At 31.8% G+C, this 22899-nt stretch overlaps 1 protein-coding gene across 3 annotated transcripts; it reads left to right on the top strand.

Annotated features, from left to right (window-relative positions):
• LOC149733897 (ATP-binding cassette sub-family C member 1-like) lies at positions 1–22736 on the top strand. 3 transcript variants are annotated; one of them, XM_089880852.1, is made up of 38 exons: positions 1–152; positions 373–546; positions 786–911; positions 1203–1343; positions 1620–1736; positions 2693–2811; positions 3469–3597; positions 4780–4862; positions 4991–5117; positions 5846–6023; positions 6483–6603; positions 6926–7059; positions 7501–7602; positions 7951–8052; positions 8349–8495; positions 9013–9167; positions 9493–9619; positions 10209–10385; positions 10664–10732; positions 11090–11188; positions 11500–11583; positions 11800–11908; positions 12193–12295; positions 12819–12978; positions 13463–13583; positions 13998–14087; positions 14428–14578; positions 14759–14918; positions 17313–17403; positions 17570–17678; positions 17995–18121; positions 18536–18637; positions 19103–19249; positions 19757–19915; positions 20321–20487; positions 20826–20940; positions 21650–21729; positions 22153–22736. In XM_089880852.1, exons 1-38 carry the CDS (start codon positions 114–116, stop codon positions 22259–22261), a joined length of 4650 nt encoding a protein of 1549 aa, XP_089736978.1. In that variant the 5' UTR covers positions 1–113; the 3' UTR covers positions 22262–22736. The 3 variants fall into 3 exon arrangements, with proteins under 3 accessions (XP_089736978.1, XP_089736977.1, XP_089736979.1); XM_089880851.1 differs by lacking the exons at positions 14428–14578; positions 14759–14918 and adding exons at positions 15449–15635; positions 15737–15860; XM_089880853.1 differs by lacking the exons at positions 1–152; positions 373–546; positions 786–911; ... (3 more) ...; positions 14428–14578; positions 14759–14918 and adding exons at positions 15449–15635; positions 15737–15860.
• The last annotated feature ends 163 nt before the right edge of the window (positions 22737–22899 follow it).

The raw sequence follows: 22899 nt of genomic DNA on the forward strand, positions 1-22899 counted from the left end.
TACTTTAAGGTGTTCGTTCGGTTCAGTGGGTGAACGAATGAGTAACGTTTGTATAAGCGTGGACGATAAGTTGTAAAGTTGTTTGTAAACGTGGGGTAGGTTAGCAGGTGAACATGGGCCTGAACGAATTTTGCGGCGGAGAGAAGTTCATTGTAAGTTGTAACAGCCGTTTTACGACTTTGTACTTTTATCATCTAATAACTTACTAGGCCACGTATTTAAACCTTACACTGTTACAGCGTACGAATTGTGCAGGGAAAATCTAAAGTTTAGGTTCTAAGTTTACTAGATTGTGCAAGATAATTATTAATTACAGATATGTGAATGTAACTAATAAGTGTATAACCGAAATACGTTCATTTTATTATGCAGGACCCAACAGCAGCAAACTCAACAAGTCTCATATTCAGCAGCTGTTTCCAGCAGTTGGTGTTTGACCTGACACCATGTCTGTATCTGTGGATCTTCTCATTACCTTACTATCTTTATACAAGAAAGAGTAAAGTGTCCTACATCCCAATTTCTCCTCTTTTCAAGGCAAAAGCGGTGGGTACTATTTATCCTAACACTTAAATTTCTCAATTAATTACAATTTAACATAACCCAAAATTTTTAGTTTAAAATAAAACCATCAAAAGTTTTTCAATTTTTTTTTTAACTTTTACTAAGTGTAAAGTAGAGATTGTTAAGTTAAAGTATTAAGCATCCTTATAGCATAATTAAATATGTTTTTTTTTTTTTTATGCCATATAATGTTATTAATATATTTTATGTATTTATTTCAGGGTACTACTTTAATATTGTGGGTATTAGCATGGACAAATCTGATTCGCAGTTTATGGGAATGGGGACAAGGGATGACTGTCCCATCAGTGGATCTAGTTGTACCACTCATTGTGGGCCTATCCATGGTAAGTGCTGTGTGTTCTTTCTCATTACATTGCAAATCAACCGTAGTGAAATTTGACACTGTCTGTATATACACCATGAGTCTGGCAGTGACTTGCATTTTATTTCAAAGTCATACCGGCTTTAAAACTGCCGTGTCATAGCAGACACTTCTCTTACTGTAATCACACGGCACCTGTGGTCTAAGGTTGCTTTTTGGACTTTAATCAAATACTTTGACAAACACAAATGACTTGACTATATTCTGTGTAATCAATTAATCATATTTTAATATTTTATAATTTCCCATACAGGCATTGGCGCTTATCTTCTTACAATTTGATCGCATGAAAGGCATTAGATCGTCTGGTCTTCTTACATGTTATTGGATACTCACGCTGCTGACTGGAATATTTGTTTTCCAATCAAAAGTCCAAATTCTTCTCAGTTCAGATGTAAGATCTATGATAATATTTTAAAATACTGGCTTAAGTTATAGATTAAAACTTAAATATACTTTTCTATAGATTTTAATAGTAAAAAGGTTAATAATGCCAATGAATCACATTTGGTTGAGCGTTTTAATAATATTTCCCATATTAAATATTAATATACACATGGTATGAGATGCTTCTAGTTTAAGACTGTGCGAAGTTTATTCTTTTTATATTTTTCCGAAACTAAACTTGTATTAGAAATGTGTTTTATCAATCTTTATAAATATTTGACAGGTTTTGACTGGTGGCCAGGTACTAAGGTGTGTGACATTTTTTCTCTCGTTTGCTGCAGTTTTGGTCAACTTTGTCTTGTGTTTCTTCGCTGATGAATTGCCTGCATTTAAAATCAAGGTTTGTAAATATGTGTACATTGTATAGTATAAGGTTTATACGGTAAATGTGACTGTATGTAGCATGGATCGAATGTAAAATATTGTAGGGGACAAAATAAGTTTATTTCAATACTTTTGCATTTTAATAACTTGGTGCCTGCATTTCCTTAAAGGAACAAAGAAAGAATATTTTTTATTGTTTTCTAATGTTTAGAAACTAAAATATCAAAATTAATTGAAGCGTTAACATTAATTGACATATAATTTAAGTTCTGACTACATTTATTTTGATGTAATAAAATAACCTACACTATTTTACTACTGTATTACAGTTATTCGCATACCCTATGCAATAATAATCTGTATTTTATGGTTGTTTAAAAAGTCATATTACAAGACAATTCCTAAGAGTTAATAAATGAGTGGGCTGTGGTGCAATCACTGATTAGTTTGAATTATGCAATGAAGATCCAGACATACATTTATATAATTCAGTTCAAATTTTGCAAAGTCATGTTGACTTCAGCAATGTAATCAATGAAAGTAAAATAACTCAAGTTCATGTGATGCCTCGGGGCTATATAAGTAACATCATGTTGTTGATAATGGTTCCATCATTGAACAGCAACTCACAAGTGGTAGTTGAACTCTTATCTCAAGCTGTGAGAGCCCAACACTGCCATTTAGTCCTTAACAACCTAAAAGCACACTGGAGTGATAGTTTTTGCGATAAACTACATTTAAAACTTTCTTTAAATTGTCTATTTTTAATTTTTGAAGAAGTTTTTGATAAAAAATTATTTTTTTATAAAACTATTAACACTTAGTCTTAAACTTTTTTTTGCATTTTGTTTCTTATTTAGCAAAGTCCTGAAAAAATTATTTTGTGTTTTTTGTCTTTTGAGTAATTACTGTTCCTGGTCTAAAGGGATTTTATAAAACATATTTTATCCATTAAAATAATGTCTTCCACAGAAAGAAGAAAATGGAGGAATATTGTTGGAGAAGATGGATGAAGAGAAGAAGAAACACATCGAATGTCCAGAGGAGGGCGCAACATTCCTATCAAAAATTACATTCTGGTGGTTTACAAGGTTCGTATGTTGTGTTATAGTTAATAAACTTAATAATAGAGGTTTCTGCACTGTAACTGTTGTGTTTAGTACAGCCAGTAAGGATACAATAAAATACTGTAATGTATGTTACACATGTATTAATGCTAGTGATACGATAAAATGGTAAAATACTGTAACTATTACTTTATATTGGGTTTATTTATTTTTTAATTATATTTATGTATATAATATATATATATATTCACTGTGCAGTATTAGTGTAAAGTAACAAGACAATGAACATATGCTGTGCAATTGTTTTATCTAAATCTTGTCTGCTACATACTAGTATGGAACTATTACAGACAACCCAGCTTAATGACCGCATTTGCCCACCAGACCTACCTCTGCCCACTAGACCTACCCGATTAAATTGGTTTAATCTCAATTTGTTTCGATTAAGTGTGGTTTACTGTATTATCATTGTGAGATATAATGTGCTATCCAGTGGCGCAGCCAGAAAACAAAATAAGGGGGGGGGGTTTTAATCAAAAACAATTTTTTTTTGGTTAAAAAGGGGGGGTTGCGACCCCCGAAACCCCCCTGGCTGCTCCACTTGTGCTATTCCTGGCTCATGTTGCAGTTATTTTCTCAAAGTTTTTTATTGCTTAATTCTGTATTTTTCCATTCCCCCAGCATGGTTGTCGCGGGTTACAAGCGCCCACTCGTCGATGGAGATCTGTGGAAGTTAAACGATACCGACCAATCGGAAAACATCGCAAAACATTTTCTACAAAACTGGAATGCAGAGAAAGCAAAAGCCGAGTATGTTGTGTATATGTTAAATGAATTACTTACATAAAACACGTTGGAAATTTAAATACATATTACGGGGCTTGTTTAAAGCAATAATGAAATGGCTAAGTCTACTGACTTTTCCCTTATTCTTTAAATTGAATAATATGAAATCCTATTTTGTCTGATAGGGATCAATAGTAAAGAGGTTTATAATACAAAAGCTTTTTGTACATTGTTGTTTGAGATAAGAGCATATTTTGTGGAAGCATCCAAGCGTGGAAAATATAGTACACACTGATTGAATGCAAACAGAAAATGGCGCGAAAACGTTATTTGCTTAGCAAACAAAGACGCTAAATTTAGAAGATTCAAAGTAGAAGATTATTGATCTGTTTTAACTGGATAACAATTTATTAAACATTGACATCCTCTTCTATTGATAGAATATGCTTGATGTGTGTACTGTGAGCTGCTCATTGTTCTGCACAAAATATGTATTCTATTAAAATGCACTAAAGTATGCTTAGTATGTATGAATGAAACTGAACAATGGTGGGGAATGTTTTTCACTGTTGAGGAAGGTTTTGAATGTAAAAATGAATGTAACTTACTTTATTCAAGCGTGCCTGGCAAACGACAGTTTTTATAACACAGGTGTTCTGTTTACATGTTACCAAGTATGTTACTTTGTGGGTGCATATTTTTTGGGATTTTTTATGTGTGACTGATAATTTGGACAACCCATTAGTGACCACTGGGTTGGAGCAATTGCAATTAAGTGTTTTGGACACATACACCCACAATGGTAGCGGCGATGAGACTTAAACCTATTACCTCTGGGTTACAGGCAGGCGTGCTACCAACTGTGCTTGGCGCCAGTTCTGCCACAGTTTGAATGATCATTGGGTTTAGCTTGTAAAATACTATCAACATGACTTCTAGTTACGATAGTGTTTGTATCAGTAAACATTTGGTGTTTGGTTTCATGGTGGTTAGGCATTTTTATCCTAACCTAAGGATTCCTGGTTTATGGGTATGTGTCCTTGGACAGGGCACTTAGCGCACATTTCTCAAATCCAGTGATCACTAATGGGTGTTGGGGTCCAAACTTTGGCCCAAGTAATAAGTTTCATGGAGTGGCAGGCTGTAGCACCTTGACGCTTGTTTTAAATATGATTGTATTCCTAATCGTGAAATGATAATTTACAGACAATGCAAAGCAGCAAAGTCAACACACAGACACGTGAATAGTGACAACAAAGAAGAAGCTGTGTTTATTAAAGATCCAAAAAGTAATATAATGGTTCAAATTCCAATTTGTTAACTGTTGTACAATTTTCAGTATAACTCTTTTCCTTGATGCATATTTTTAAAAGTAGTATAAGCAAATCACTCTTTGTAAGATATTTTAAATATCCAGAAAAGAAATGTGTGAAAGCATCATTAGGACTTGCTATGGTGAAAACATTTGGACCTTTCTTCCTCATCAGCTCTGTGCTCAAAATCTTCTACGATGTTCTTGCATTTGTTAGCCCACAACTGCTAAGGTAGATGTCTTTGTTGCTGTGTGGTTTGAATGGCAGGTTTTAACTGGGTTATATAACTTGCACCCTTTTAAAAATATTTAAAGTGTTTGTATGTAAGTTTTATTAAATTTATTCTATCAACGTTTTTAAGCATACATAAAATAAATGTACGTTTTAATGTTTTATATTACCAATATTTGGTCCACCATCTAGCAAGACATTTTTATGGTATAATACAACAAACATAGAATACCATTAAAAAAACTAAAGGAAAAAGAGGGTAGGCTAACCTTGTTTCTAATGCTATGTGATGAAAATGCAATGGAATAAAGTATTCCAACAAGCTGTTGTAAACAGTAAAAACAAACACATTTTTGGTTGTTATAAATATTTCTGGAAATTCTTTACATCGATATGCATTATTATATAATAACAAAAAACAAAAAGATGATTTTGAATTTTCCATTTTGCCTGGTAAAAAAACAAAAAAATGATTTTAAGTCTTCCCTTATGCCTAACTAGTACCAACAGCAGCAAAAAAAACTTTTGTTTTACTTAACCTGTTTTTTTTCCTGGAATATTTGGCGAAGTATCTGTTTGAATTACTTACATTGTTATTGTGTAAACAACATAACAATATTTAACAATGCTATACAGTTTAATTCACCTTGGGGTTTTGTTTTAATTTTAACACATTACTTTTTTACTAATTTTACCATTGAATCTTACAATCCTAACTTATGTTCCAGCTCATTGATCACATTCACAACAGCTGACTACGCTCCTATGTGGCAAGGCTACTTGCTTGCAGTTGGAATGTTCGTTACAGCGTTAATACAAAGTGTGATCCTACAGCAATACTTTCATATATGTTTTGTGGTGGGCATGAGGCTTAGGTCGGCGATCGTGTCTGCTATCTACAGAAAGGTGGGAATTTTAATTAAACCAAAAAACGATCTGGTGCTACAAAAACGTAACAAATAAAAATTAAGTCTAATCCTATAAGAAAAAATATATTTCCCCTAAATGGCGTCGTCAGTCTCTTATTCCAATAGAAAAATGAACCAAAAATGGGTGGTCACTAATGGATTGTCCAGATTATTATCCACACATAAAAAAAAATGGGAAATGTTCCCAAAAATAGTCACCCATAAAGTAACATGCTTGGTAACTCGTAAGTTGGCACGGGGTGTATGAAACAGATTACAGAACACTCGTGTTATAACGACTGTTGTTTTCCGGCCATGCAAGGATAAAGTAAAAAGTTCCAACAATTTGATCAACAATATTGTATTGACTGATATTTTCTGCCAACTGATGTGTTGCATTATCTTTTAGATCCAATTAATCAATTTCTTTTATCTTAAACTCATCCCTCCCACCCAGGCATTACTTCTATCAAATGCAGCACGCAAGGAGAGCACAGTTGGAGAAGTTGTAAACTTGATGTCAGTTGACGCTCAGAGGTTCATGGACCTCATGTCATACCTTAATGTTGTTTGGTCTGGTAAGTTTAATATTCTCATAAAAAAATTGTATTTATGGTTAGGGAATTTATTTTTTTCTATTTAATGTTAGTTGTTTGTGACCATGGAACATTTTTTTCTGTTTTTTTCATTTCAAGTTTTTTACTGCTTAATAATTAGGGCTCGATTAAAAGAAATGTTTTGTTCAATCTAAGACACTCTTTTTACCTTTTTCCTAAAGAAATATTTTCACTATACCCAAACCTAAATACAAATAAAAGTCCTTAAAAACTGAATGCCAGCATTACATTAACAAGCAGTCATATATTTTATTTTATTTTATTTTCCACCTACAAATTCCAGGTCCTTTCCAAATCATACTTGCTCTGTATTTCTTATGGAAAATACTTGGACCATCAGTATTAGCGGGATTAGCTGTGATGATTCTTCTTATTCCTGTTAATGGATTCATTGCTGCAAAAGCTAGAGCTCTTCAGGTAACTAACACAATTTTCCATCAACATATATTAAATATTACTAAATATTTTAATTAAGTTCAGTTCAGTTTTAAGTTCAAAGGGTTTTGACTTAAACTCAGTTCACACAACCACAAAACCTCCTTTAATGCATATGCTTTGTTGTTTGGCAACAATAAAACATATTCAAGTTCTTTTCCAAATGATTGGTTTTATTAGTTTTAAAATTTAAAAAAAATTAAAAAAACGTAATTCCTCAGACCTAAATAGTGATAGTGATATTTGCATTTATTAAGCATAGATGGCCCTATATTACCTTGAAGTTGTTTTACACATTCACTAAAAAAAATTCTAATTACGATATTTTGAATTCTAAGTAAAATATTCTTCTGTCCAAATAATTTTACAATTAAGTAGTGTATTAGATCTTACATAAGATTAAATGTGGTTTGAAATTTCCAGGTAAAACAAATGAAACACAAAGATGAACGGATCAAACTCATGAATGAGATCTTGAATGGAATTAAAGTGTTGAAGATGTATGCATGGGAGATGTCATTTAAAGTATGTGGACACTTGTTATTCAATCATATAGTAGAGTGGGGAAAGATGGGACACCTTTTCATTCTATTTTTTCGTCTCATTTGGTAGTAAGCAAAAAATATTCAATGAATTATAAAACCGTATTCTCACAACTCCTATAGACCGTTGTTAATTGTTTAAAACACGATCAGGATATTCAGATATTACGTGCTTAAGGTGTCCCATCTCCCCCCACCGTACTCTATTACAAAAACTTTAATAAACAACATTATATGAAATACTGTTATTTTGGAGCAATTTCACACAATTTTAGATAAATTAACTTTTCCTGCATATAACTCATAGTTTTAATTTAATGTCAAATTCCAGGATAAGGTTACAGATATAAGAAACAAAGAATTAAAGGAACTGAGGAAAGCTGCTTATTTAAATGCTGCATCCTCATTCACATTTGTGTGTGCTCCTTTCCTGGTGAGAAACTAAATTTAAATTTGCTCACTCGTTTGACATGCTCGTAAATTTAAGTATTAAATATGTTTTTTTTTCTACTATTTTTTCTTAAGTTTTATGTAATTCATCAGATTTTGGTTGGTTTTTATTTTGAAAATATTTATTTGTATTTTTAGACTTGTACTTTTTTATATTTTCATTGCAATGATAGATTTAATGAAATACTGTATTTTGTTAATTTTTCATTTCTAAACCTTTTTTATGGAACAGTTATTTATGTTAATACCCATTTTCAAAACCACAAATCCCATTCACAGGTGTCTTTGACAACCTTTGCAGTGTACGTTCTATCTGATGATCAAAATGTACTCGACGCACAAAAAGCCTTTGTGTCGTTATCTCTTTTCAACATCCTTAGATTTCCACTCATGATGCTGCCAATGGTTGTCACTTCACTTGTGCAGGTAAGCTAGAACTTCTAAGCTAGAACGTTTTTTTTAATTTAGTAAGATTAGGTATTACTTTATTTAGGCAAAGGCGCTTGCATTGTAACCAAAGGATACCAGGTTCAATGCTCAATACTGTTATCTATACTGGCACATAGTCCTTAGCAGTTGCTCTAACCCAGTGGTCACTAAATCACTAATGAGTTGTAGCATGTAATTTGTTCAACACTGCCTAAATCTTAGTTCTTATGTCATACTACGCTGTACGACCTTACCCATGCAGAATAGCATAATATTTAAGTACCAAGGGTGTTATAAACATTATTTAAATTATCATGTTAATAACAATTTTCTATTCTGTGTGAGTTAGGTTCCGCTGTGTTAGCACCCCATGGGTTTAAAGATTTAGGACAGAATTGGCTCATTGCCCCACAAAAATAATAATTTACTTTTTCAATTGTTTTCAATGGTATCGTATTGTTCTGCAAACTCTTTTATTGTTCCGGATGTTGTTCCTAACCCTCTCTTCCTCCAGGCCAGCGTGAGTCTTCAACGACTCGAGTCTTTCCTCAATAACGAGGAGCTCGACAGATCTAACGTGGATCGTAGTTTCATCTCCGATGATGTCATCCAAGTGGAGCAGGGATCATTCAAATGGGATGGAGATGAGGAAGAAGATGTATTGCACAAGTAGGCCATCAGTTTTAGTAAAAAAATATGACATTTTAGCAAAATAACTTGTATTTCCTAAAATTTTATGATACTAATAAAAATTAGTCCTATGAGTTATAATAGATTCGCAAATGCTTTTAATGTATCAGACAGTCTTAATGTTTAGTCCGTTTAATTGTTATCATGTTTGGTCCAGTATAATGCTGTTGTTGCTTGCTCCCATGAAGTAATATATAAGTCTTCTGGTATAAAAAAGTTTAATTCTGTGATAAAATGTATGTTTTTGACCAGAAGCAGTATTGGTTTCTATACTATACAGTCTAATTATTAATTTTATTTCTAGTATTTCTATGTCGGTTCCTGATGGGTCACTAGTGGCAGTAGTGGGTCAGGTAGGATGTGGAAAGTCCTCGCTTATGTCGGCTTTGTTGGGAGATATGGAGAAAATTGATGGATCTGTTTCTGTTAAGGTACGTTGTGTTTGTGTGCGGGTAACTGAATAAATATTTTACAAAAAAAAAATGCAAAACATAATTTAATCTCAAAATTTACAGTCTGGAGCGATTTAACTAAATGATGAAATGTGATGCAGTTATATTCTTCTATTTTAACAGTAAACTATAGTTAATTTTTCATTCAAGAATTTTTCTACACTCTACACTTTTAATATTCCACTTTATGATACTGAGTATTTTGATTGGTTAATATATACTTTTTGAAACGTACAGTTAAAAAGAATCTGTTATATTTATTCTTTGTTGAGTTTCTTGTATAATCCGTGAATTAACCTTTGTTTTAATCTAAAAAAAATTTTAATGACCCTTTCATCATTATAACAATTTACAAACAATAAACATGTTAATATACAAGCATAGTTTCTTAGATTATGTTGTAAAAAAATACTTTGCTTGGTAAATATTAATATATTTATAATTTTTGTAAATATTATAAGCTTATTTGGGTCTTTATCATTCATAATTATAATAAACAATGAATGGTTTACCATACATGCTTACTTAACCCTACATGGATATTTATATTAACAAACGAACTTCACAGGGGTCTGTAGCTTACGTACCTCAACAACCATGGATACAAAACCTAACCGTGCGCGACAACATTACATTTGGCAAATCACTCAACGTATGCAAGTACCAAGATACTGTGGAAGCTTGTGAACTTAAATCTGACTTTGAAATGTTGCCTGCTGGTGATCAGACCGAAATTGGAGAAAGGGTAAGTTGGGTGTGGTTGGTTAGTTAGTTTTCATTAGTTCGTCTTCAATTACATGTCATAGTTTATTTACTTCTCTGGCACCATTAAAGCACAATTAAAGTATGATCTGAAATCCTTTACAAATAGGTAACAGAAAAGTTTTATAAAGTAATAACCATTGTCTGTTGTTGCTGTATTTGCCTTCAAGTTCTTATTTGTCAAGTATTAACATATGATTTTTTATGATTGTGTGTTTTCAAATTTTGAGTATGCGGCTTAAATAATTTTTTTGTACTCAGGGAATCAATTTATCTGGTGGACAAAAACAGAGAGTTGCAATCGCAAGGGCAGTTTATCAAGATGCTGATGTAGGTTGCTATTTCTATTCAATTCACCCGCGCTTCTCTATAAAAAGCTGTTGAATATTTTGTGAATCTCTGCTTCTATCTACTAACAAGTTTGATCGTCTCAGTATATTTTACTCAAATACAATGTCACTTTTGTTTTTTCGCCTAAAACACATTTTTGCCTTTAATCACATTTTAATTACTTTACGTAGTAAATCACTTTTTTTATAATTTAAAGTGCTTCTAACAAATCCTAAAAATCCCAATACTTACTTGTCATTTCCAACATAAATATATATATATATATATATTAATATTACAGATTGTATCATCTATTCTATGCTGTTTATTATTAATATTACAAACAACCTTACACAGATATATTTGTTTGATGACCCACTGAGTGCCGTAGATTCTCATGTTGGTAAGAACATATTCGACAACGTACTTGGGCCTCGTGGATGCTTGAAAAAGAAGGTTTATATATATGATGTTTATGTTAACATAGATTTTCTTTGTATAATGCTTTAAATGAAATAAATTGTGTAAAAAGGGAATAAATTGATAAAAATTATATCACTTCAACTTCATAACTGGGAAGCTAGGTATTAACTCTGTTAATATAAAAGTATGCTTTTTAAAAACAATCCATTTTTTGCGAGTTATCAAAAGGCCAGTGGTGGTGGTACAGTTTCTTTCGCACAAACCCTCATTTTATATATCTCTTACGTTGAGTTTTTTTTTACATTTTTGAGGTTAAAGCTTTTAAAATGTTTATTTTTAACCAGACACGAGTGTTGGTCACCCACGGACTTGCTTTCTTACCTCAAGTTGACAAAATATTTGTGTTGGTTAATGGAAGAATATCAGAGGTGTGTGGAACTCACTTTGATGCATTCAATGCTTAATTTTATTGATTTTAATGAGAAAAATTTTGAGACTTGGCCCATTGTTCTAAAACACATCAGTTACTATGTTGTCTTATCTTTTGTGTATAGGTATGGTCATATGAAGCACACTATAGGGGATTTGGGCTAGAATTGGTTTTTGTCACCCGGGAAACCATTTACACTGCACTGTATTTGTAGGTGGGCGATTATTACGAGCTGATTGAAAAAGACGGAGCATTTGCCGAGTTTCTTCGTAATTACGCGATTAATGAAGATGATGATGAGTATAAGGAGGGAGATCCAACAGGTGCGCGTTGTTATGTTAACTTATATTCATAGTAAAGGTCAAAGGGGTTAGGTGTTAAAAGTGCTTGAACACCCATACAATAAATACACAATAAAGTTTTGTATTTGGGTTAACATTTTGTAAATCTATTTTTTAATATAAATTATGTAGAAAAAATATTATAAGATGAGAATTTGTTTTAAATCTTTTTATGAGCAGGACCTAAGGTCTTTTTGTTTTAAATTTGGAAATAAAATGTTTTTAAATTTTCTGCAAAGTTAACCCAATTTAATATTTGTGTTCAGTTTTATCGATGACATCTGATATTTATTCTATTCCTGATAATGTGGATGAAGATTTAGAGTTGAATGAAATGCCAGCTGAAGATGCAAGGAAGAAGTTTGTGAGGTCACCACTTCAGTTTATTGTTTTGTCAATTTGTAGCAAATATATATAGGAGGCTTGGTGTCTGTGACAGTATGAATTTTACTAATTGTTTGGGTAATAGGCCTAAGGTTATTTTTGGGGTAATGGGCCTAAGGGTAATGTTATTAAGGTTATTGTATAGGAAATACGTCAATCCTGGCCTAAACACCAGGTCCCATATGGTGCTACTCTGCACGACCTCACCCACTTAGAATAGAAGATAATTGTAAACTCTGCTTGTTTCTAATTTTAAAAGGTTTTTAAATTATATACAGTGACTGGAATTTTATGGAAATTGTAAATACCAAGTGTATATTATATATATTATACTGTATTATTATTATTATGTGGACTACAGTAAAATGACTAAACTAACCAAACAGCATGAGTATCCTGCATACAACAGCACATTAACTTGTTTTATTAGCTGTTGTATATTGTTACACAAACTTATATTTTAAAGTTCCTAAATTTTATTTAACTTTAACTTTTCCTTGATATCCAGACAGCAAAGTCGACAGTTAATGGCCCAACAGCCCGTTGGACCTACATGTAAGTACATCCCATTAAAGAAGAAACTAAAAGAAGAAAAATCTTGTCAACTTCCACCTGATAAGAAAGAAGAAAACAAGCTTATTCAATCGGAAAAAGCTGAAACCGGCAGTGTAAGTTTACATTTTCTGTTTCATTTAGTAATCTAGTACTTATATACCACATATGTACTTCTTTAATATTTGCTTAGTTATTTGCATTTTAATCATTTTTTGTTCAAAACAGTTTTTATATCTCTAATAGTTCATAGCTGTTTCAATCATTTGATAACTTTTTATCTAGTAGGGTAGGGGAAGATAGGACACTTTTTTGTTCTATTTTTTCATCCTATTTGGTAGTAAACAAACATTCAAAGAATTAAAAAGTTTGGATATAATGTGCTAAATCTGTCTTGTCTTTGCCCGCTCTACTATATATATAAATATACATATATAGTGTGTTAGCAATTTATATACATAGTGTTGGCCCATTCTCTACCAGTGAGTTTTCTATGGCACAGAAAAGTTTATCAAAATAAACTCGTAGTAATGAAATTCTAACTTATATTATTCTACCTTATATTAATCAACTCTTTGCATTAAACTGTACCTCACGCAGGTTAAACTGTCAGTATTCATTTCATACATGGACTCCATCGGATTTTTCCTTTGTTTCCTCATCTGTGCCTTCTTTATCTTACAAAATGGAGCGCAAATTTATTCCAATATCTGGCTTTCAGGTTACCATTAAACAATTGTTTTTTTGCACTTATGTTTACATTGTAGAGTTTCAAAGTGTGATCTATTTGCAGAAGCATATACAAAAATTGATTCTTATATTTTTAGCCTACGCATGCTAACTTTTTTTTTTACAAAAAGTATCAAAACACTGAAAAATATAATTTAGGTTTGAATTAATGCACTTTTATAGTTTTAAGCAATAGAATACTAAAAGTAACAGAAAGTGTCATATGAATAAGCTTAATTTATAACAAATAACAAATTTGCAGTACAAAAATTGACCAATAACAAAACTTGTTTGCAAAATTATAACAAACAATTTAAAAAATAACAAATTTATAAAAAAAATTACAAAACAAAAATTGACCAATAAAAAAATTTCTAAAGAATAACATACTTACCTTGAATTCTAGAATGGAGCAATGATCCATTGAATCCAGATGGAACACAGAATGGAACAGAAATAAGGTTGGCAGTGTATGGAGGTTTGGGACTTGTACAAGGTATGTATTATATATATATATATATATATACTCAAAAGTTTGTATCCTAGTTATCATGTTTTTCTTTATAATGGAACAAAGCTGTGTTTTAATAAAAAAACAGCCACTTGTATTTTTATCATCATAGTTTTTTTTTTGTTTTATAACTTTTTGTTTGTGTCAATTATGTTGATCACTTTAACAAAGATATATATTTATTTTTAAACCTGCTATGCACAAAGACTTTTTTAAATGCATATTTATCTCTTTCATCATCCAGCCAGATAGTTACTTTCATGAAGGCTTGCGAACTGTACAAGATTGCAATACCTTTATTGTTGTTAACCATTTCAATTCACAGCAATATTTGTAATGGCTTCCTCATTCACATTGACATATGGGTCTGTGGCTGCAGCAGCTCTCCTTCATTATAGCATGCTACAGCGAGTTTTTAGAGCTCCCATGTCATATTTCGACACTACACCTCTTGGTCGTGTCATAAACAGATTCAGGTCTGTACGTTATCCTCTCTGCGGTTAGAAAAATAATTGCAAAAAAATCAAAATCGATAATTGTTAAAATAGAAAAAATCGAAATTTAAGGCGAAAAAAAAATTAATTTAGGCCTGGAAATAATTCTTTAAAAAATAGAGAAATCAAAGCTAAGTTTTAATTTTCCTCTTGTAACTACAGTAAGGACGTGTATCTTGTGGATGAAGTTATTCCACGAACATTTAATGCATTCATGTCAACATTGATCAAAGCACTTGGTACATTTGGTGTAATCATCTACAGTACTCCTGTATTCGCATCCATAGTGGTTCCACTACTGCTGCTATATTACTTTGTTCAGGTTCATATCCCTAACTTTGTTGGTTTTTTGTGAGTCCAATTGCTGGTTTTTTCAACAGAATAGACAGATAGGAAAGTATAAATTTAAGTGAAAGTTTGCAGAAAAAATATATTTTAGAATCCAAAAGGTTTTAGCCAGCCCAGAAACAGAGTAACCAAATGTCCAGGTTTTGGGTTTATATTCATGTTTTTATCAGTTTGCATTGTTCAAATGACTTGGTTAATTTAATCGCTTTGCAAATTTGTTTTCTATATTTGACGCTTGATGCGACTGGCTTCCAAATATCGTTGTTTATGGTAAAAAGTTTTGTTGTCAAATCTCTTGTCTCACGTTATTTTGCTGATACTGGATCATTGATACCTACTGCTTCAGTGTTGAGTTCATACATATATCTGTTCTATGCTTACTTTGCTTTCGCTGGATTGTGAGCAATTACATCATTAATGTAATTTTATCTAAACTGCCTTCTGCTGCAAAACAGAGTTTTTTAAAAGGCTCTTTTTGGTGAGTAGGTTCGTCATTTTCCACAGGTTTAATTGTGGTTGTTGAATCAATCATATTATACGTTGGAGCTCTCGGAGCATCTCGTGTCCTCCATGAAACCATGCTCCATCATCTGCTCCTTGCTCCGGTGAGGTTCTTTGATCAAACTCCGATTGGAAGGATCATAAATCGATGCAGCAAAGATGTGGATGTGATGGATAACTTATTGATAAGGTCAAATTAGTTAGAAAATATTTTTTTAACTTAAAAATTCAAAACAAAAAAAGTTTGAGTTAAAAATGCCTTAAAACTTACATTTATTGTTTTTTCTGCAGAATTATTTCGATGTTCCTCAGTTGCTTCTTTAAAGTTCTTGGCACGCTGTTTGTTATATGTTATGCCACTCCACTGTTCACTTTTGCACTGTTCCCTATACTACTGCTGTACTATGGTGTCCAGGTAAGTGCATGGCTTATAGATGCTTAATTATTTTAACATTTGCCATTAAAATTAATTGCAATGCTGTAGTCAGTGTAGTGTAATAATTTGCACACCTTTTGAATAATAATGGCTAAAATTAATATTCCTATTTTAATTGCTTATTTTGTTATAAGCTGCATGTTGGGGTACAGCTTGCATTATAAAGGTTACTTGGTCAAAATACACAGAAAAAATTGCATAACACTAACATGGCAGATTTCCATGGTAAATATGTGTCTTGCTAAAATGCCGCTGTCTGTTCAAGGCTTGCATTCATAATTTTTCAATCAGCACCTTTATAGAGTTGCAACAATACTGATCACAGCCAAATCTTACGAATTTTAAAATCAGCAGTAATATCTGAATAATTTGAAAAGTTAAACTAGTACAGATAGACTATTGGTATTAAAAGATGATTTCTAAAGTTAAGCAAGGTGAAAAACCACTATTTAATATATATATGGTTATAGTCTCTATATCTCAGCATATCATGCAGTAATCTAATACATGGTAGCTGCCAGTGATTTTTTTGAACGCGTTTTAATTCTTTTCACTAATTGTTTCAATACTAACCTGGATTTGAAAACTTCTTCCTTATTGTTGGAAATTGTAATGATCTTACTACTGCATGTTGTTTTAAAATCTTAATTATTAATTTTAAAACAATAAAATTAATTGTACATATATTGCACCTGCCTGTTATTCCGTGTTGCTAATTTCAAAAGTTTTGTTAAAAATTTTAAATTATTTTTCGATTGCTGTGTTTTTCAATTTTTATTTAATTTTTGTTTATTTTTGCACAGGTGCGTCATGGCGGGCTTTTCATTCTTTTGTTTTGTGTTTCCTTTGTATTTATTTTGTTCTGTTTTAAGAACTTTGAAACCTGGTGCTTATGGTGGCTTGGTAATTTAAATTGGTTTGTTTTATTTTCTGGGTGGTTTCAAAACATGCTTTTAAATTCTATGTTTTATTTGTTTTATTTTCATTTGTATTGAAAGTTGGCATATTCTACTCTTATATTCATGCAAGGTGTTGCTTTTCTTGCTGTTTTTATTCATTTATTTTGTTGAGCTGTAGCAATGTATATTATCAGATTATCTTCACTGGATAGAATACAGTTGTAGTAAGTAACAGACATGTAGCATACAGTGCTTGCTTGTAGACATGCATATCTATGGGTGCTAGGAGCTGTGTTTGTTTTAGAGAAATAAATGCAACCAGCCACCAAAGAAATGAAGATTTATTGGACTCACAATAATGTAAATTATTATATTGTATTTAATTGTGTGTGTATATCAGTGACATTAAAACCAAATGCTGAATAAATATCCGTAGTTTAAATTTTACAATTAAAGAAAAAAATTGATATATTTAGCATTTGGTTTTAAATTTGATTAAGTTTAAATTAACCAAAGTATATTTTCCGCACAGCGATTCTATGTATGTACTTCCCGTCAATTAAAACGACTTGAATCGATCAGCAGATCTCCAATATATTCTCACTTTGGTGAAAGTATAACAGGTCAGTTGGAACTCTGCAGATCCTACATTTTTTACAGTTTACATTACAAATGTCTTCTTTATAAAAAAAAACAACACTTTAACCCAAAAGAAACTTCATAATATATTATGTACCATTAGTAACCCCCTGTATAACTCCACAGTTTACCGTTTTAATTTCATACCAGGCGCCAGCACCATTAGAGCATACGGTCTCCAGAAAAGTTTTATTAAACAGAATGAAAACCTTGTTGATGTCAACCAGATGGCTTACTATCCAAATATTGTGTCGAACAGGTAGAACAATTTACGTTATTTGGTAACTCTATTTAATTGAGACTTACTTTTCATGTATGTAACATTTAAAAAAAACTGGAAACTCTGAAATAATATGATGCAAACCTTTATAATAATTTTGTTTTAAACTATATGTGACTAATCTGCGTTGGTAGTTTTCTTAGCAGTATCTAATAGGCAACTGCGATAATTAAAACTTCAAACTGCCCTCGTTTATTTCTTAAATACAATGCAAGAATAAAATACATTTAACAGTAACCAATAATAGCAATACTCCGATATTTCTCAAGTCTCATTATTTGTTATTCATTACCAGGTGGTTAGCTCTTCGATTGGAATTAGTTGGAAATTTCATTGTTTTGTTCGCCGCTATATTTGCTGTGGCTGGCAGAGATACATTGGATGCTGGGATTGTTGGTTTGTCTGTTTCATATGCTATGCAGGTGATAATGTGGCAGTGTTTGTTAAAATACATGATGTGAATGATATATTCATAAAATACTTGCCGTGTTATTATTATTACTTTTAGTTGTAAAACAATTTAGTTAAAATATTTAAAATTTTGTGATGTGATTTATAATTTTTTCAATAAGTTATATGACAGTTGTTTATCCTTACATAGTAGGGCAACGACAATTGTTATAAAATGATGTTCTTTTTCGCACACCTCATGCCTGCTTGAGATATGTAACTCTAAGGGTAATTTATTATTTTATGTGTGAAAATCAAGCTAATAGAAACCACTGGGTTGGAGTAATATCTGTTCAAGTGACTTACCCAAAGACACAAAACTTTTACATTTCGTACTTTTGTATATTATATGTGGAAGTTCTTTTTTAAGACTTTTTTTTCTCCAGATCACCCAAACACTTAACTGGATGGTTCGTCAATCAAGCGAGTTGGAAACTAATATTGTTGCTGTAGAGAGAGTGCAGGAATATTCCAATGTAGAACAAGAGGTATGGTTGGGCGTGTCATGTTGTTCGAAAGAAATATGTTGTTTTAATAATATTTAACAGACAAATATATTTTTCTTGATGCGAAATTTTAGAAAAAAGTTATGCTTGTTCGACCAAAACTGATATTATTTTAAAATATATTGCACTATTTTTCACTGCTGTACATGTTTATGACAGTTGAACCAAAGTAAAAATTGAAAACTTAAGAATACCTTAGTAACCCCTTTTTTTACCCTCTTTAACGACTATCGTCATGCTGTTGATTCCCTTCTCTTTGTTGTTTAAATATTTTGAACTTCACTAAGGTGTGTAACAAAACACTTGTGTTATAACAACTGTCTTGCCCAACCACACAACCGTAAATATAAATTCATTCATTCACTATTAATTGCAAAATGATAATTATAATGTTATGTTGTATATAACATTATAATATATAGGCACTGTATATATATATATATATAGGCACCGCTAGTTATTAAGGATGAGACACCTGATAAAGACTGGCCATCAATTGGTGGGATTAAGTTTGAGGATTACAGCACAAGGTACAGATCGGAACTCGATCTCGTGGTCAAAAATATCAACGCTGATATTAAAGGCGGCGAAAAGGTAAGATGAAATCAAAATTTGCGAATTTGAATTTTAATATTCTGTAGGACTTTGTGTATAAAAGTATTATTAGATAAATTTTTATCTTTTAATTAAGCAAATGTTCAATTATTTGTGTACTGTATGTTAGTATGTATATTGTATACACCATGCATGTTTGTACCAATATGTTACTCAATAAAAATAAGGTTAAATGGGTTTACAGTATAAACCGTAATGGGTGCTTACAATGTACATTGTAATGGCTTAATATTCATTATGTAAACTTTATCAGTGATTGTTGGATTTGTACACAGAAAGTAAGCAAACATTTTGCTTGCAAAAGTAAGCAACTTGGTAGCTGAAGGAATAATACACATTATATGTATGTTTATTTTAAACTTTAAATATTACACTTGTTTTCACGCTGATTAATACAGTCTGTATAAAAAGTTGAAACAACAATACCAAAAAAATGCCAGGAGAGGCGCTTTTAGAAAATCAATTTAATAAAAATGATTTCCACAGATTGGGATTGTAGGCAGGACAGGAGCAGGAAAATCATCTTTAACATTAGCTTTGTTCCGAATCATTGAATCTGCTGATGGATGTATCACTATTGATGGGAAAAATATTTCAAAGATGGGACTCCAGGACCTCAGATCAAAGTTATCCATCATACCACAGGTATTGGGTCAGATCATGTTTGTATGTACAATGTATCACCCACAATTGACCTCTTTAAATATTAATTTTAGCAACTTTTGTTAAATTAATGTCACATTTTTACATATACCCAAATTTGGACCTAGCATTAGTTGTTTTCAAGAGTAAATACTGCAAACTTTTAGATCTGTCGTGTTCTTGTGTTTGTATTGGGATACAGAATAACAGAATAAAAACTAAGGCGAGCACACTAACATGTATAGGTCACTTAATTACGACATAGCGATACAATTAATAATGAACCACGCTGATTGCGGCACATTCCGCAAATCAAGTGATTAAGCCATGCAAGTAGTCAATGTATTTCTTCCCAAAATAATTTAATCATTGGATGTTGGAACAATATAATGATTCTCTCCTCCCTAGGATCCTGTCCTCTTCTCGGGATCACTCCGGATGAATCTTGATCCGTTTGATTCTTACTCCGATGATGAATTATGGGATGCATTGGAACATTCTCATCTCAAAAACTTTGTTTTAAATCTTCCTCTTAAACTTGAACATGAAGTAACTGAGGGAGGGGAGAATCTAAGGTGCTTGCTTGTTTGTTTATTATAATTTAAACACTTTTTTGAACTGCTTGAAAATTGAAACACATTTGTAAGGTATAGGAATGGGTTTGTTTAGGTCATGAAATATATATATCTTTTTAAAAAAGTGTTTATTTATTTTTTTACTCAGTTAACTTTTAATAGAAACAATGGTCAAAAATATGTATGATTTATCTTATCCTTTGTGTTCGGAAAGATAAAATAGAGCACAAGGGAAAAGATAGCAAAAATAACTGTAGCATTACAGAAAAATCATGATTCAAAACGAACCTTGTCTGAAGTATTTCTGTAGTTTTATATTTTTTTATTGTATTTTCCAGTGTTGGTCAACGCCAGTTGGTTTGTCTCGCTCGTGCTTTGCTCAGGAAATCCAAGATTCTCGTTCTTGATGAAGCAACTGCTGCAGTTGATCTTGAAACTGATGATCTTATTCAGGTAAAAATGCGCTTTAACTAATAGATGTATGGTTGATTGTTTAGGGATGCATGAATTGGAGTGACATGTCATCCGAATTTTTGAAGAAGGGGTAATATTATATGTATTAGCACCCTAGTTTACATCTTAAAATAGGTTTCACCCTGCTGTTGGGTGTTTATTCAAACAAACATAGCAAAATATTGCATTTACCACCTACATCAATAAAGTTACCTACGTGGATAAAATTAAGTGATCACCATAAATGGAAGGGTTGCCATTTTAAATAAAAAAACTTAAAATTTGAAGGTAGAAGTTTGTAAATGGCCTTTTATATTACCAGCTTTGGTTTGTTGTCAATAAATGGTTTGTCTTAGATTTTAAGCTTTGAATTGTCAGCATGCATTAGATTTGTAGGAATTTTAACTGATTCAATACTAATGCTAAATATAAGAGTCAGATAGCAGTTCAGTATAAGTTGCACACCTCTGTTACAAGCAGGTTTCCACCATGTTTAAACCACACAAACAACCCACACATTGATTAATTATGGTTTAGTTTAACATGCAGCACACTACACTTCATTGTATTTTACATTATTATTTTATTGTAATTTACATTATTTTCTTTGTTGTATTTACATTATTATTTCGTATTGTATTTTACAATATTATTTTATTTTACTTTATTATTTTATTGTACTTTATTATTATTATTATTATTGTTTCAGGCAACCATCCGTGTTCAGTTTGCTGAATGCACAACTTTCACAATTGCTCACAGACTTAATACCATCATGGATAGTACAAGGTAAAAGCATTTAGACAGCAATGGACTAAATAATTATTGTGAACAAATTAGCAATCCTATAGCTTTCAAAACATATCAACAGCATTACTTACACGTCATAGGCTTACGTTTTCCCACACACTATGGACCTGTTTGTTCTTAAATTTACTATTACCTATAGCCCAAGTTATAATTCATTTGTGTTTTGTAACATTAATGGTAACATTACAGTCTCAGTTTTTGCTTTTAAAATTAACTCGAACAATTAATCCGTTTAGATAGTAATATACGCACACCGTTTTAATGGAAATGCATCAATTTTGAGTTTAATGCCTTCATGAATATTGCCATTGCTTTTATATTTTTAAACCAAACCAATGCATCAATAAATATATTTACTGTTTTAATTCACATAGAGTTAAAATAAAAACATTTTCTTTTCAGGGTTCTTGTATTGGATGCTGGAAAGGTTGCTGAGTTTGATTCTCCAATCAATTTACTTAAATCCAAGGGAATTTTCTACAGCATGGCAAAAGACGCTGGATTAGCGTGAGCGCAAACAACGCGAAACCGGAGTCTTAACTTGTCGAACAAAGGGATAATGATATCTCCTAATGTAAATAGACCCAACCCATTCTCAGTATAACATTTTAACTTGTATATAGGTACCTTAGTTCCTTACACAGCTGATGTATTCAAATAGTTCCATAATTTAGGGTGCGATCCATTAACTTTAATGTTCTGAGTAGAATTACATGTAACTGGTGGTATGGTAATATAGAATGGTTGCTGCTACACGCTTACACCTCTGTTTATTATGTAAATTAAGTAACCTACCTCACTACTATCAAATAACACAATGAAGCAGTTCCTATTTTGTTCCACTGCTACAGTTTAAAGTGTTTCGAATGTGGTGCGAATGGAACATTTTTTGAAGACCTTAATAGTTAAATGTGCTGGGATTAGGTGCTCAATTTCATTGCTTTTCTTTCTGTGTGTGGGAATTTGAATACACCAAGCACATTGCATATGTTGATTTTATTAGCACCTTTAAGGCACAAGGATACAAAACGATTAGGTAAAAATTGTATAGGCAATTAATGTGCATAAGTGTATAAATGAATGTAGCTTATTTATCCTCAAATAACAAGGCAACGAGTTGATTTTAACTATGGGTGTTCACTTTTATAC

The sequence above is a fragment of the Ciona robusta genome, chromosome 7, assembly GCF_009617815.1.
Source record: "Ciona robusta chromosome 7, ASM961781v2".
Classification (NCBI taxonomy): domain Eukaryota; kingdom Metazoa; phylum Chordata; class Ascidiacea; order Phlebobranchia; family Cionidae; genus Ciona; species Ciona robusta.

Excerpts from the sequence above, each read along its gene's own strand:
- LOC149733897 (XM_089880852.1), top strand. The coding sequence starts at position 114 with ATGGGCCTGAACGAATTTTGCGGCGGAGAGAAGTTCATT. Across the intron at positions 14,919-17,312 it reads TGCTATATTACTTTGTTCAG|CGATTCTATGTATGTACTTC; the intron begins GTTCATATCCCT and ends TTTTCCGCACAG. Across the intron at positions 18,638-19,102 it reads ATTCCAATGTAGAACAAGAG|GCACCGCTAGTTATTAAGGA; the intron begins GTATGGTTGGGC and ends ATATATATATAG.